Raw genomic sequence first — 16,117 nt, forward strand, 5'->3', positions numbered from 1 at the left:
TCGGACATTTTTGAACAGCCATTATTCTGCCTACCACAACAACTGAAAATAAAAGTGAGAAAAGAGGCCAAAGCTCTTTGTCCCTTCTGGAGTTCTTCTCTGCTCACACTTGGAGAGTCTTTTATTTTCTATAACTAAATTTCTTACAAGAGCTAATATGTAGTATCTAAACTGTATAATAATTGGTAGGTTTATGTGACCTTGGACAAGAGACAAGACACTTACCTTGAGTTTCCTTATCTATAATATGACAGGATTGAGGATAATGGTCTCTCAAAACTCCCTCAGTGTTCCTAATCAGACCCTGGAAGAAATAATGTCATTGTAGATTATATTCCAAAGTGTAGTGTCTCATCGCCACTGGGCATGTCTACTGAACTCCCGCAAACCACGACATCCTTGTTGATAGTTTCCTGGTTAAGTCACTGTTATATTTAGTGTATGCTACCAACATTGATGAAATCTTTTCACCTGTCAACACATGTACTTTATGGATGTATAAAACAAAACAAGTCTGACTAAAAAAATATAGTGACTCCCAACTTCTGCTCTGCTGATGTCATTGTACATTGCATTGTATCTCGTCCATGTAGAATGGTCTGTTGCTTGTCACAGAGTTTGTTGTTGTTGTTATATGTTTTGGAAACACCCATACCTTGTAACATTAAAATACCTTGTGTTTATAAAGCACTTTACAGCTTACAAGATGTTTTCATATCTGTAACTGCATATGATTCTCTGTAACAATGTTCCAAGATTAGCATATACTTCTTTAAAATGGGTATATTCTATGTAGACATTTTATATGCATTCTTGATCAGTGGTAACAGAGGTCCCAAGTAATTTGTTGGAAAACTGACTTCAAACAGTGGAATGGAACACAGACTTATTCACTCACATGCTGCATATGTGGCAACAAAGTGATCAGACATCTTTTATATTTTCAATTGGACATCATCTTAATGAGACATATTATACTGCTTTTATCTTTACTTTTGAAAGGCAATGCAGTCATGGAATACTCTCAGGCACTTTTCTTAATCACACTTTATTCTTTAGGCATTTTCCTGCCTTTTTATACTCTTGCTATATGTTATCCACAATACATCTTTCTAAACATTTATTTGAATATAGATAAAATTATACATATACAAAATCCCAAGGTATGATATTGCAGTCACACATAAAGACATTGGAGTTGTAACTGCCTATATTAGCTTTTATATGTGGAATGGTTCTCTAAATTATTTGAGAGATTAATAATTTTTCAAAAATGATTCGAACAGCTCATTTGTCCTTCTGCCTCTCTCTTTAATTCTTAAGTCCAGATGCAAAGCAAAGAGAGACTTTTAGATGATTGTAAAGTCATTTAATTTCCAGACGTTGTCTAGTGTTTAAACACCGACATCAAAGCAAAGAGTCAATTATCAGAGTTCATTTGGTCTGAAGCCCCATTGCCTGAATTGCCATAGTTTTCCTTATGCTGAAAAGGAAATGTGTGTCACATCTTGAAGCTGTGGTATATAAAATCACTTTATCTAGAGCAGTTTAACTTGAAACATGTGTTTGGGCTCACTAACCACAAGGAGGCATTGAAGCATCTCTTCAAAATGTGAAAAGCAATTTTATGAAGAAAAAAAGAGTTACAGTTGTTGAATTTCATATAAGCAATTATACCTGCTTGTGAGTACGCATGCTTTTTAAGTTTGTGTTTTGATTCACTTTTTTTTAATGACCTGAAATATCAGCAGAAAGTGTTTCCACTGTTGTTTCTTTTGTGAGAGATTTTTGGACAATAGTAATCCATATGTGTTTTCCCTTCTGCTCTGTTTCCAGTGGAAATGAAGGCAAACTGCAGGACTTTTATTAGTACTGACAAAGTAACTGCATTAGCTCTTCTTGCCCTTTGAAGGTTAAAAGTTCTTTTGACTGTGAGCAGAAGTTGATTTCTTTAGTATATGAATTATTTAAATATGTATTCCTGACAGCAGGGGATTTATCTGAAATCTGTGTGTCACTTAAGAATGATTCTGGAACACATTTTCAAAATACCACATAGGAAGCTCACATTAAGAAGCCAAAACAATATTTTTTTAACCTGAGCATAATTTTCTTACGCATCCTTGTAAACATTCACATTTCATGTCAGAAATTTTCTCCATGTTTTGTCATCTTGATTCTTAGCAGCCTTGTTGGTATTAGAAAATGTGAACCCCTCTGTTACAGAGTATGTTGCTTAGCACATCTTCCAGAATAATGTTTAATTCCCCCGAGAAACAAGCACCTCATTCTTCGGGATTGGTTTGTTTCTGTAAGATGCTTCAGAGAAAATGTTTTCCTGGAAATATGGACTGTGACATTTTGAAATTCTCTTGTGCCATGTTGCTATATTGACTTGCTCTTTCTGCGTTCTGACACCTTGTTTGCCTTTTAGGGTATTCCCAGCCTGTGAGAGAACATATTGCCGATTTCAACACACAGCAGAACACGCAGCTGGGGAGGCTGTGTGACATCTTAGGTACAGTCAACAGTTTTACACAAGTGACTCTTTGGAATGTTTATCAGTGGATGTTGATAAAATGTTTTATTTGTTTGTTTGTTTTTTGATTATTTTTTCCCTCTATAAGGAAAAAGCTCAGATTTTTAATCTACTTACAGGGCAATTCAATGTTTTATTTTAAAAAACAGATTTGTAGTAAAATCAGCTTGAATTAAAAAATGACATTTTAACCAATTTACTTGGACAGTTTTCTAGATTCTCTTTGCTACAGGTTTAGATCAGAATTTCTCTCCTGTAAACCAAAAATCTTCTTTATTTACTGAATCTTGCAGTGAGTGAAATCAAAATTTTACATTCGTGTCAGTCTTGTCTCTTATAATATCTGGGGAATGAGTGAAAGGTGGTATCAGAAATGAAGCATTGTGTTTTCATAAGAAGAAAGAGGGGAAAATGAAGATAGAATTTTAAAGGAAGGTTTTATTTAAATATAGAGCATCTTGTTATTAGAAAACATGAAGTGCCTAATGGAGGGAATTTTTGGAAATACAGACCTTGATTGAGTGATGTGTACATCTTTGTGAAAGTCAAGTTCTGATACTGGTTTGGTCAGTTCTTAGTCAGGCACCCATCCGGAGCCAGGCAGGAAGGATGCCTGAATGTGACAGCTTTGGTTGACACTATTCAAGGCCCGGGTTCAGATTAGGCTCTAAGAATATAGGTTGCAAAAGCTAAGCAATAACATTGAATCTGTTTGTGAGATACTTGCCAAAAATTCAAGGTTGTTACATAAAAATTAGATTTTTATTAGTTATCAAATAAGAACTTCTTTGTTTTGTTAAAATGCAATTTCTTTGGCCCTTATTTAAGAAAAACAAGGAAGACTTTTAAATGATGAAGGACCAACTTAGCTGGCTCCCTGGAATGACATACTTTACATTATTCATATATATTTCAGCATCATTATTATTTTATAAATGCCATTTGGTAGCAAAAAATACATCAGTACTAGAAATTTACAGTGTCCTAAAATAATAATCATAATTGCTTTAATCTATTATCTAGGCACTAAGATTGTTTTTCAGCATTACAAAAAATTTTTTTAATGACTTAAGATTGACTTGTTAGTATTAAGCTATTTCAACTAAAAACCTGACTGGATGGAAACCACTGAAGTTTAGCGGAGGGCAGACTTTGCTGTAATTTATTTGAATTAATCTTTTTCTTCAGCTTTTTATATCCCTTTCTATATATAGTACAAGCCATCACCAAATAATTTCTTTATAAAAGATTCTCATTATTGGAAAAGACTTGAAAATATTAGGCTTCTATTTTAAACAACTCAATAATTCAGTCTATCTCTACCTGCAATGGAATATTTTGCTTATATGAACATTTCTGAGAGATTATGAGCCAAATGCCTTTTTCTTGGTACATAGTCTTTATGATATAGCAGTGCAATCATAAAATGTCTTCAAGAGGAGTAATGAAAGTTTAGAAATAGATGAAAAAAAGTACTTTCTTGTGAAATAAAAATGTGAATAAACTAGAAAAATAAGTAATAATTTCATGGAAGAATGGATAATTATCCTTTATGGTTTTTCTTTCTTATTCAGGGGAAACAAAGATAATCCAGTCACACTGGTAAGGCTGGTCACTAGATATTGTCTGTGAATTCATGGTTCTCAAGTGGAGACCCCAATGGCTAGTTCCTAGATGAGTTCAGCAAGAAAGTGACTGATTACTGACTAGCAATCAAAGAAAGCTTCATCTTCGTATCAATTCCTTTCCAAAATTACCTGTCAGTTAATTTTGAACATGTGTAAAATTAACCCATGATAAAACCCATTAATACTGAATATTAGAGTTGGTGATATGTATTCCTTTGCCAGAAATGAACAGGAAAGGTGAAATTGGCAACATGATTCCTTTTATCATTTGTAACCTAGAAATTTCTTCCCAAGAAAAAATTTGCTTTTCATCTGCTACAGTCTATAAGCTATTTTTGTTGTTTTTCTGCCCTATTCTTTCATACTTAAAAAAACTCATTCATTTGATTTTTAAAACCTCTATTGTAATTTGGTTAGACGCTAGTCTCTTCTTCAAAACACAAGACTTCGGATGACTGATTTGATGATTCAGCAATTGGATGCAAGTTATTTACTTACTGTCTTCTCAGTTAATTTATTTTGAGGTTTATGCTTCAAAATTAAATGGGAGCCACCTAAATATTCACACGTATGCAGCACCTGCTGTGGGCCTAGCACTGCGCCAGTTCAGAAAACACCCCTTCTAGGTCTCTGGAGAGGGAGATTTCTCTTGTATGCCTTGCGTCTAGGCATAAAAGACTTTCTCAACTTTGCAAATCTCTCCATAATCCCTTCAGTCAGTTCACAAGTGTTTATTGAGTGACTCCTACATATTCCACACTGTGCCAGGGCTTGGGGGAATATAAGAAATAGTACAAACATTGCCTTTAAGGAGCTTGGAGAGACAAGATTAATAGATTGGAAACAATAGGATAGAACACAGAGGACACTACTTCATGTTAAATCTTGAGGCACTGATCAAAAGGAACGTAGGGAGCCGGGCGCGGTGGCTCACGCCTGTAATCCCAGCACTTTGGGAGGCTGAGGCGGGCAGATCACGGGGTCAGGAGATCGAGACCATCCTGGCTAACACGGTGAAACCCCGTCTCTACTAAAAATACAAAAAAGTAGCCGGGCGTGGTTGTGGGCGCCTGTAGTCCCAGCTACTCGGGAGGCTGAGGCAGGAGAAAGGTGTGAACCCAGGAGGCGGAGCTTGCAGTGAGCCGAGATCGCGTCACCGCACTCCAGCCTGAGAGACACAGCGAGACTCTGTCTCAAAAAAAAAAAAAGGAACGTAGGTGTGGGGGCAGCTGGGGAGTCACTGTTGGCCAGCCTAGTCAGGGTGGGCCAGGAGCACATTCACACACCCGTGCTGTTTCTTGAGCACTTACTATGTGCCAGATGCTGCACCATATACTTTCTGTATCTTCACTCATTTAATAGTGTCTAAAACAATACGCCCCAGGTGGTTGTATTCCCCTTTTTACAGATGAAGAAATGAATGCTTAGAAAGGTTAAATACCTAGAATTTAATCAGTCTATGCTCTGTATATATACTCTGCCAAACCAATCAGAGAAATCTTAAAATCCCCTCTTTGCCCTACTTGCCTAAGAAAACGTTTACAGTGCTCCCTCCTCTGAACTTCTTTAAGTATCTGGTCTGCGTGCTTCATCAGCCCACAATGATTGCTGTATTTCCCTCCACGTTTAGCCCAGGGCTTTGCCCCTACAGACCAGTCAGCTATTTTGTGAATGAATGGATGAACAAATGAATTACTTCATTGACTGCTGATTTCCTATTCATACTCCCTGAAATATTGTGCAGCATGGAGTGGATACTCTCATTTCACTATTCCATTTGGATGGGATATTTAATTAGGGTTTCTTGTGATGTTACATGTAAGAAGCACATCTTAAGAAGGAGAAAAGTTAAATTAAGGCAGTGTTTCCTTTAAACCAAAAATCACAAAACCTGCTTTTTAAGTAATATACTCCTCTTTGGGAATCAAGCAGGGGAAAGGCTGGTTTCCTGAAATAATCATTGCTATGATTATAATCAGACCATTTATTTGAACAGGACATTCCCTAAATTGGCCCTGTCAAGTCCATACAGAATAAGAAATTGCAATTTCATCAGCTTTGTAAAGTTAATAGCTCTGTTTTATAATTTACTGAAGTTAATGGAATAAATTTTTAAAGCAGTATGCAATTCCTGTTGATGTTAATGGGAGTTGTATGGCTAAATCCCTATGTATTATTTGAAAGTACATTTCCAAGGTATCTCACAGCCCTCCTTCTGAAGGAATCATTGCATCTATTTTTTTTGGTGGTGGTGTTATTTATATTTTCTTTAGAGAAATGCTGAACTGTAAAAAAGCCAGTTAGATTGCTCAGATAGTACAAAAGCAATCTAAATTAACCTCAACATGGGTTTTGGATATGCTCTTTATTTTAAACTGCACAACATCAGTCGGATGCCAGAGTTCATAATGTCATTTACCTTCACACCAGTAATTAACATTGTGCCTGTTGTTTTTAGATGCCAATGTGAATGTCATCTACATCTGCTCCCATCATATGAATGATGAGTTAGTGCTGTATTACAAACAAATCCTAAGTCTACATGCAGCCGTCAAATCGGGGAACCTTGAGGACAGAAGTGACCTGCAGGACAGGATCAAAATTATCACCCCTGAAGCTGTAAACATCTTCCCCGTGAGTTTGTCTTCTAATTACTACGGTTTCAGGGATGCAGTAAAATTAAATTGGAAATTTTATAACTTGCAATGCTCTGGTACACATCAGTGAAATATTATTGCAAGTGTAACAGCTTTACTGATTAGACTACTAGTTGGTCTGTAGGAAATAAATATTCCAGTTTAACTTTCAGACTCAGTGGAGCTACCCCTGCCCAGTTTCTCTGTAGTCGTAGCCTAATTCCAGTTACTAGGTGGTACCATCAAGTAGGTGGATTTATAACATGCACCATTCCTTTTTCTTAATTTTGTGTGGAGGACACTAAGGCAGAGAAAGGCTGGGCCTGCCCACAGTCACAAAACTAGTTAGGAGCAGAACTAGACCAGGCCCTCTCTTTTCTGATCCACACGGGTACTCCATGTTTTTTTCCCCTGAGGGGAATTTGGCTTGATTTACCATATCAGATGGTTCCTAATGAAAAATGTTCAGGTTTTTTTTTTTTTTTTTTAATTGTGCTGATTTTTTAGTGAATGGAATGAATTCTGAGTGAATCCTATTCCTAGACAAGAGCCTTTGGGAAATTCATGGAATGATAAAGGCAGCGTTCTAGAATAAGGCAGTACAAAAGATGGCTTAAAACGAATTTATCTACATTTTAACAAGAATTTGAACTTTCCATGTTAACCAGATAACAGTTTAATACCTAATGGACTATGCATTTTTGAGGAGACTTTTTTGGTGTAATTAAAGATAGCTGTTTTCATTTACAACTGAAATGCACCAAAGTCAACTGTCTCTCTGTTGCCAAAGTGATTGCATGCTATACATAGGGAACATCTATGTGTTGGGTGACTACCCGTTAACACTTCAGATGTACCATGATTTGACCAAAAAAACAGGGGGTTTGGGGGAGGGACCTAAGGAAAGGCTTGCCAGGACTGGGGAGAGTTTCGATAGCATTTCTACTTTGCTGATACTCACTGAATTGTTGTCAGGATTTATTCTTTTCTACCAAAATGAACATTTTATTTTTTCATAACTGGACGCCTCAGTATTCCTTTAAAAACCCTCTGCTCAGTTTTGTTTCATTGGCACTTTTGGCTGTGAAAGAGGAAGGCAAGGACAGGGGCTGGGGAAGCAAAAGAAAGGACAAGTGGCAAATCACTGCCACTTACGTACATTCTTGGGAACCTTCCAATATCCTCCACCAATGTAAGAATTTCTTTGGTGCTTCCTAGTTATTGTTTGGCCTCACTGACACAGTTACTATGGACATTAGGGTGCAAGGAAGAAAAAGAACTACCATTAGTGTATAGTTAAATTCCTGATTTTCTCCAGCCAGAAAATTGATCTAATGGCTGCTAGCTATTAGTAAGGAGTTTCTGCACATCTGAAATGCCCATATACATTAAAGAGGCATAGAATGGGGAAGGGTCACTAGATTGGGGAGAAAAAAAAGTGAGAAAACTAACATTTTTCAAATTCTTAGCATACAGTTTCTTTTCTTTCCTTTTTTTTTTTTTTTTTTTTTTTTTTTTTTTTTTTTTTTTTTGAGACGGCAGAGTCTCACTCTGTCACCCAGGCTGGAATGCAGTGGTGCAATCTCAGGTGACTGCAACCTCCGCCTCCCAGGTTCAAGTAATTCTCCTGCCTCAGCCTCCTGAATAGCCGGGATTACAGGCATGTGCTACCACTCCCAGCTGATTTTTGTATTTTTAGTAGAGACGGGGTTTCACTATGTTGGCCAGGCTGGTCTCGAACTCCTGACCTCAAGTGATCCGCCTGCCTCGGCCTCCCAAAGTGCTGGGGTTACAGGCGTGAGCCACCGTGCCCAGCCCAGTTTCTCATTTGATTCTCAGAATAATGCATCAAGATGGAAAGATAGCTCTTTTTATCCATGTCTCTTTATGGCTGAGGAAACCAATACTCCGTTTCTAATCCAAGGTTACTAGTAAGGCCAGAGTGTGAACCACAATCTCTCTACCCCAGAGCAGTATCATGAGTTGGAATGACTGCCTTGCTCCTGGATGACCTGGGGCCTTGGGCAAGCCCCCTTACCTCTCTGGTCCTCTGGTCCTCATCTATAAAATGAGATCCTGGATTAGATCATTTCAGAGTCATCTTCAACTCTATCATCCTATTACCTGAGAACTGTACCCTTGCTAGTCCACTATTTGGCTTCTAAGCAGGAGACAGGCACTCACAGATGCACATAGTATTGGTTTACATCTTTATGAGTAGAAACAAACAGGCAAGGTTTTAAGTACTTAATAGTTCTCCTCATAGCTCAAGTTTAAATTATTTGAGTAATTACTCATAAGCAATCAACTTTTTAAAAATGCAAAAATTAAATTCTTACTTTCAAATCAGTTATTGTTCATGTTTGGTGATTGCTTTATTTGTTTTTAATGGGTTTGAGAAATTGTATCAGTGCTGATTTTCATTTAAATGGATGGCTATGAGATTTTTTAAAGCATGCCAAAAATCTGTTTGTACATCTCTCCAAGTTACTATATGATTCTTGAATTTGTAATGGTAAAATGTGCTCTTTATAAAAGTCATTATGTCTATTTTTAGACATTTCAGTGTTTATGAAGACATCCTAAACAACTACCTTTTATCTCAGGTAAAAAAAAAAATCAGTGGTGATAAATTAAATGTAGCTATAATTCAATGGAACTAGAAACATTTTAGATTTTGTCATCTGTGTCAATCCATTGCCTGGATCTGATGATACTGATGTTCTCCAAATGGTCATATAAGACCTGTGATTAGTGATACATCCTTTGCCATCACTCATTCACATTTAAATCTGTATTAAACACATATGGAACACAATATTGTGGCAGCATCTTGCCTGGAGTCTAGGGCATGCCCGCAGATGACTATAATACTGAGTCGGGTAGAGTACTTGCCAATAGAAACAAGCAAACCTAGAGGAGATGGAACTCCATCCTGGCTGGAAATGTGCTCAGAATGTTAAAATTAGGTTCTATTGCTGCGTCTGCCATCCTCCTTCACATCTCAAAAACCCACCAGGTCTTTACTACTCACTCGATAAAATAAGGAACTTGTGGCAGCAGTGGCATGTCAACTGTGTGAGCGGGGTTTGAATCCTGCTTCTGCTGTTTACTAGCTGTGTGACTTTGAGCAAATCACTTGAGGCTTAATTTTCCCATCTCCAAAATAGGGATAGCTAATTGATTCCATGTCATATGGATCAAACGAGAGATCACGTCAAAGGCTTTGATCTTGTGAACTTACCATGAAAAGATTGCTGCCTTGGAATCCTCTTCTGGGTGCCCTGAAAAGCTCACCACAGACATCATAACTCAAGTCACCTATTTAGTTCAATTTTTTTACATGTCTTCATTGGAATAATTTACGGGAAAAAGAAAATAGTGAAATAAACAAGGAAGAAAGACAGTGACTAACCAGATGGAAAACACAAACCTGCCAGGTGTTATCACTGGCCATTGTCAAATGGAACATTGGGTTTCCTAGAACTGCATTCTCAGAAGTATGTTTTTTCAATGGATTTAAGGCCAGGTGCAGTGGCTCACACCTGTAATCTCACATTTTGGGAGGCCAAGGCAGGTGGATCGCTTGAGCTCAGGAGTTTGCGACCTAGCCTGCCATGTCAGGCAACATGACAAAACTCGGTCTCTACAAAAAATACAAAAATTAGCCAGGCATGGTGGCACACGCCTATAGTTCCAGCTGCTTGAGGGGCTAAGATGGGAGGATCGCTTGAGCCTGGGAGGTCGAGGCTGCAGGGAGCCGTGTTTGCACCGCTGCACTCCAGCCTGGGTGACAGAGTAAGACTCTGTCCCTGCTTCTACAAAAAAAAATAAATAAATAAAAATAAAAGGATTTAAAATTACAGTAGAAAAGGCATATTGCATAGATCTAAGGAACTTGGAATAGAACACCTAATCTGGAGGAAGGGCCCAATAGGGGAAATCATGTAAATCCTTGTCTCAGAGGAGCTCTGTTTTTGCCTTTTAAAATTGTGGTAAATTATATATAACACAAAATTTACCATTTTAACCATTTTTAAATGTACAGTTTGGTGGCATTAAGTACATTCACACGTTGTACAACCATTGCCACTATCAATTTCAGAACTTTTTATCATCCCAAGAAGAAACTCTGTACCCATTAAGCAGTAAGTCCAAAAGAGCTCTTGTTTTAAAGGGAAAGTTATTTCAGAGCTGGAAGGACCCTAGAGACTTCTCATCCAACCCCTCATTTGAATATGAGAAACAGACTCAGAAAGGTTGAGTTTTCTAAATCACCTAGCAAGTCACAAATTCAGACTGAAATGCAGGTGTTCTCCCCAGTCCAGTTCTCTTTCTCCCATACTCAGGAATTATCAGGAATTATACTCTCTGACAATCTGCAAACTGGTGCATCTGATATTCCTTGAAACAATCACTACAGTCTGCAAACTGGTGCATCTGATATTCCTTGAAACAATCACTTAGCATTTCTCCATGTTTTTATGCTGCAGTAAGTAGACAATTTTTCACTAGAATTGGGGTAGTAGATGCTAGTCTATAAAATCCCTTCAACTCCCTTGAGACTCTGGCACTTTTACATTATATTAATTGTGTAACATTTTAATGACTTTATTTTTTATTTTTTTGAGACAGGGTCTTACTGTGTCACACAGGCCAGAGTGCAGTGGCATGATCTTGGTTCACTGCAGCCTTGATCTCCCTGGCTCAAGCGATTCTCCTGCCTCAGCCTTTGAGTAGCTGGGACCACAGGTGTGTACCACCACGTACCTGGCTAATTTTTTTGTAGATAGGGGGTCTTGCCACATTGCCCAGGCTGGTCTCAAAGTCCTGGGCTCAAGTGATCTGCCCGCCATGGCCTCCCAAAGTACTGGGATTACAGGTGTGAGCCACGACACCTAACCTGACTTTATTTTTAAGAGGGTTTTCGCTATAAAAATAATTATTACCATTTGTTGAGCATCAATGCTGTGTATTATACTAGGAATTTTACATTTGTGATCTTATTTTAAAAGCCTTAGAGCAACCCCAACAAATGGGTAATTTTTATTCTTATTTAACAGGTGAAGAAACAAGCTCAGGGGGGGTCTAAATTACTTGCCTACATTAATGGAGCTTATAAGTGACAGAGCTGGATTCAAAGCCAGACCTGTTTCACTTTAAAGCCCCATCACTTTCCTGTGTGCCATGCTGCCCTCTTCTCTAGAGGGAGGAAAACAATCTTGGATTATTTTATTCTATCCTTAGGTAATGTCTTTCCCATGCCCATCTTCACCTGATAAAATCTCACCCATCCTTCAGAATTCACCTCAACCCCAACCTCTTTCGTAATAATAGTACCAGCTAACATTCATTAAGTCTTTATTGTATCCAAGGCACTGTTATAAGTAATTTACATACATTATCTCATTTAATCCTTACAGCATCCTTATGAGGTAGATACTATTATTACACTCATTTTACAGATGAGGAAACGGAGGCACAAGGAGAATGTGTATTTGCCTTTCCAACTCTCCCCACCAGCATGCCTCTCGAGGGCTCGGCAGATCCTTAGGGCCCTTCTCTGCCCCGTCTCAGTTATGTGTTAACTGTTATTCGTTCCCCACCTCTCGAAAGCAGAAACATGATTGTGTTAGTTTTGGTGTATGCTGACCATCTAGCTGTTTCCTCTGCCCCCATTAGACTAGCTAGAATTATTTATTTAATTGAATAAGACAGTCACATGTATTGCTGAGCTGGGTCTAACTAGTCAAAAATAAAACAAAAAGAGTTTTTCACTGAAAAATGAATTTGAGTCTTGCTGAAATTTTCAATTATTTTCTATTTGTGAATCCTTTCCAGAGTTGTTGCCTAGAACCATGATAATCATTATAAAAGTGCATGTTATCTGAAGCAGATTTAGTAGTAGAATTTTGGAAGGAGGGTGTCAGGTCAAGTGCCTTTTTTCTACTCAAGCATTTAAACAGTTGCCAGAGTAGGAATCTATATAGTAAAGAATGCTATGGGGCTTCTTTCTTCATTTTTTGTATTGATTTTCCAGACACTTTAGTGTTAAACCATGCCAGAAGTGTTGCAGAGATGAATCACTATTACCCAAAGGCCGCCAGCCTCTTTTCCTTCTGACAGAAGGATAATTCCACGTGGATCAAATAAATACAGATGTGTAGTAATTAGTTCTATTCCCAGTGAGCCTATTTCCAACACACTAAAGATGTGAGCGATTACAGAACCTCACCCCAACAGCTTTTATCAATTTAAACTGCTAAACAACAGGATAGGTCATAACCCAGCCTGCTATTAATAATGTATTTATTATGTGCAACATTATAAATTAGGTGTATGGACTAGAAAAAAGGACACTTTTTAACAATAATAATATGATCTTCCCCCAGAAGCATCACATGTGCCTGGCCACTCACCTGATGTACAGTCCCAAGGCAATCAAAAGAATAAAAAATCTCATCCGAGGAACAGAGGCCTACATCGTCAGCGGGCTCCTCCACAGAGATGATTTAGCTGTGGCCGATATGTTAGACATACCCATCCTGGGCTCTGAGCCTGAACTAGCTCATCTTTATAGTACCAAATCTGGAGGTAAACGTGTCTTTGACAGTGCCAATGTGGCAGTTCCTCCTGGAATAGATGACATTTATAGTCAGCAACAGGTATGTGGGGTGGACAAGTGAAGCTCTGTTCAAATATTTGAAACATCCTCTTGATCTTGGACAACTTCCAAGTCTTGTGGAGCCAGCTCTACCCAATGAAGGATAGGTGGAATAGTTGAGTTGATTTGAGGGAATCTATTTTATTTATTTATTTCTGAGATGGAGTCTCACTCTGTCATCCAGGCTGGAGTGCAGTGGTGTGATCTGGGCTCACTGCAACCTCCACCTCCCGGGTTCAGTGATTTCCGGCTAATTTTTGTATTTTTAGTAGAGATGGGGTTTCACCATGTTGACCAGGCTAGTCTCGAACTCCTGACCTCTAGTGATCTGCCCACCTCAGCCTCCCAAAGTGCTGGGATTGCCAGCGTGAAGAACTACGCCCGGCCTCAGGGAATCTACTTTAGAACTTTGTGTTTTAAAGTATTTTCCTGTTAGTCTTGCAGAAATTGCTGGAATTTCCAAACCCTTTACTCATTTGGAATAAGCACTGTTAAAATGTATATATCATTTGGACTAATCTGCTATCAATGTTTAATGCTTTAACATGGATTAATTCATCATCATATCAGCCAGTCATTAAATAGGATCCTAAGAAATAGGAGAGTCAGTTTTCGCTAAAAGCAGTGGGTTTGGAAAACTCCAGTGAGTGATCCTCCCCACTGGGTCAGATTGCAGAGGGCCTGTGAACAGAGGGCTGCAGACTTCCTTCGCTCTTCAGGAAGCGATCTAAAGGGAGGAGGGGAAAGATCTCAGAAAGGGGAAGTAAGGCAGCTCCAGGAATAAAACTGGGGAAGTAAGACAGCTCCAGGAATAAAACTATCTGTTTTTGGTTTTGCCTTGGACCAAGTGTGTGGCTATGCATTCTTCCAGCAGATAGTCAGGGCCTAAAACATTAGGAGAAATGTATTAGCCACTAGAAACGTTTTCTCTTTGAGTTAGCCCTGGCAGGTGTTCTTCCATTTAACTGCCATCTGTTTTCATAATAGAGAAAATTAAAAGACAAATGGCTGTTAACATTTCCTAACCTCTGTTTCAGTACACCTCTTGACCATTACTCTGAGCCAATCACAAATTATCCCCCTACCCACTTCTTGGGAAACCAGAGAACCGTGCACAATGAGTCAGTTTGTGAGGGACGATATTTAGGGATCCCCTCCTACTCTCAGTTGCCTGATCGTGATGCTCTGCACCTCACAGCCACTGAGCTAAAAAATCTAGCCTTTCAACAAATCATACTTTGCAGAGATTAGTTTGAAGATACTATTAGCTTATTAAATTGCCCACAAGTATTTCACTCTTGCTAGAGTATTCTTGGGCAATTTTCATGGGCTCATGAAGGAGGTTTCTCTTAACGGTATCACAACCTAGGAAACTCGCAGGCAATTTTAGCAGGAGTGGAACAGAGAGGCTCCCCCTGAGCTGTTATATCACTTCCATTGTCATTAGCCACCACTGGAATTTGAAGATAACAAGGCAGATTGCTTGACTCTGCTTCCCAGCAGAATATCTATCTGGCTGTTACACTTATTACAAGCGAAATACATTTTTAAATGATACTATTGCACACATGCACTATACATTAAACAACCTTCAAAACTTTAACATGTATGTGCAATATTTATATTGAGTCTTGCCTTCATCTTCACTGAGGAAATCTCAGGCAATCTTTGCTATGAAATATTTCAGAACTGCGTATGTTGATTATAGTTAAAGATGCAGGCACATTTAATGCAGTAAAATCTCCCTCTAGTGCTAGTATTCAGAAGTATGACTAAAAACCTCCTTAGAGACATATCAGATTTGAGAGATGTCATTTGACCTATGGTATGTGCAAATTGTATAACAATAAACCAATATTTCACCTGAGTTCTACTCTGCTTGTTTGGAAAACATACATCTGAGGTCATCAAGAATTAAAATACTCCACTGAGATTTTTCCAGATAGTGACTACCCTACCTAATCTATCTGAGCATGTCAGCATTTTGAATCTACAGATGGGGATGAATCAATAACACTGACTTTTTACCGATATGCATCATAAACTTAAAGCTGGTGAAAGAAAGCTGCAATTATTTTAACTTAGGTTATTAAGTATTTCTGACTTTCAGTTGGACTTTAGCAGTAATTATTTTTCTGCTCTTTACCAGGATAAAACGAATCACAGCTAAAAAAATTTATTACATCCTTTGAACAGATAGACTGAAACAGAAAAATGATAAATATTTAGAAATAGCATAAAGTCATTTTGTTTAGGATTAATTTGTTTAAATCTAGCATGAACACAGTGAGCATTTCCTGTTTTGATCCATAAAGTAACTATAAAAGTTCTCTTTCTGGAACATGCTCCATGGGAAATATTGACAGCTTTGGTTAAATAATCAAAAATGGCGATGCTATTTTAAAGCACTGTTCAATTTTCACTTAAAGATAGCACATAATTCTTTCCAGTGGTGCAGTCTTTACAATACTATTGATCCTTTTCATTACTGTAGGGGATCCATCAACAGATGCCCATTTATAGGATTCTCAGAAGCAACAAATAATAGGATTTGGAAGAAATAGATAATAATTCTGTTAGTAGTTGAGACCTCCAAATATATAATATATCTAAATATGCCATTTTAAAAAAATCTATGCCAGAACACCTT

The 16,117-nt window shown here is 38.0% G+C and overlaps 1 protein-coding gene across 2 annotated transcripts in view; it reads left to right on the top strand.

Annotated features, from left to right (window-relative positions):
* The window catches only part of IQCH (IQ motif containing H), a 257,001-nt gene that overhangs the window by 140,860 nt on the left and 100,024 nt on the right, over nt 1-16,117 (top strand). For both annotated transcript variants that reach the window (XM_050795929.1, XM_050795930.1), the window contains exons 12-14: nt 2,435-2,518; nt 6,626-6,801; nt 13,196-13,468. In XM_050795929.1, the coding sequence (XP_050651886.1) occupies nt 2,435-2,518; nt 6,626-6,801; nt 13,196-13,468 (533 nt within the window). The remainder of the gene's footprint in view (nt 1-2,434; nt 2,519-6,625; nt 6,802-13,195; nt 13,469-16,117) is intronic.

The sequence above is a fragment of the Macaca thibetana genome, chromosome 7 (genome assembly GCF_024542745.1).
Source record: "Macaca thibetana thibetana isolate TM-01 chromosome 7, ASM2454274v1, whole genome shotgun sequence".
In the NCBI taxonomy this organism is placed as follows: domain Eukaryota; kingdom Metazoa; phylum Chordata; class Mammalia; order Primates; family Cercopithecidae; genus Macaca; species Macaca thibetana.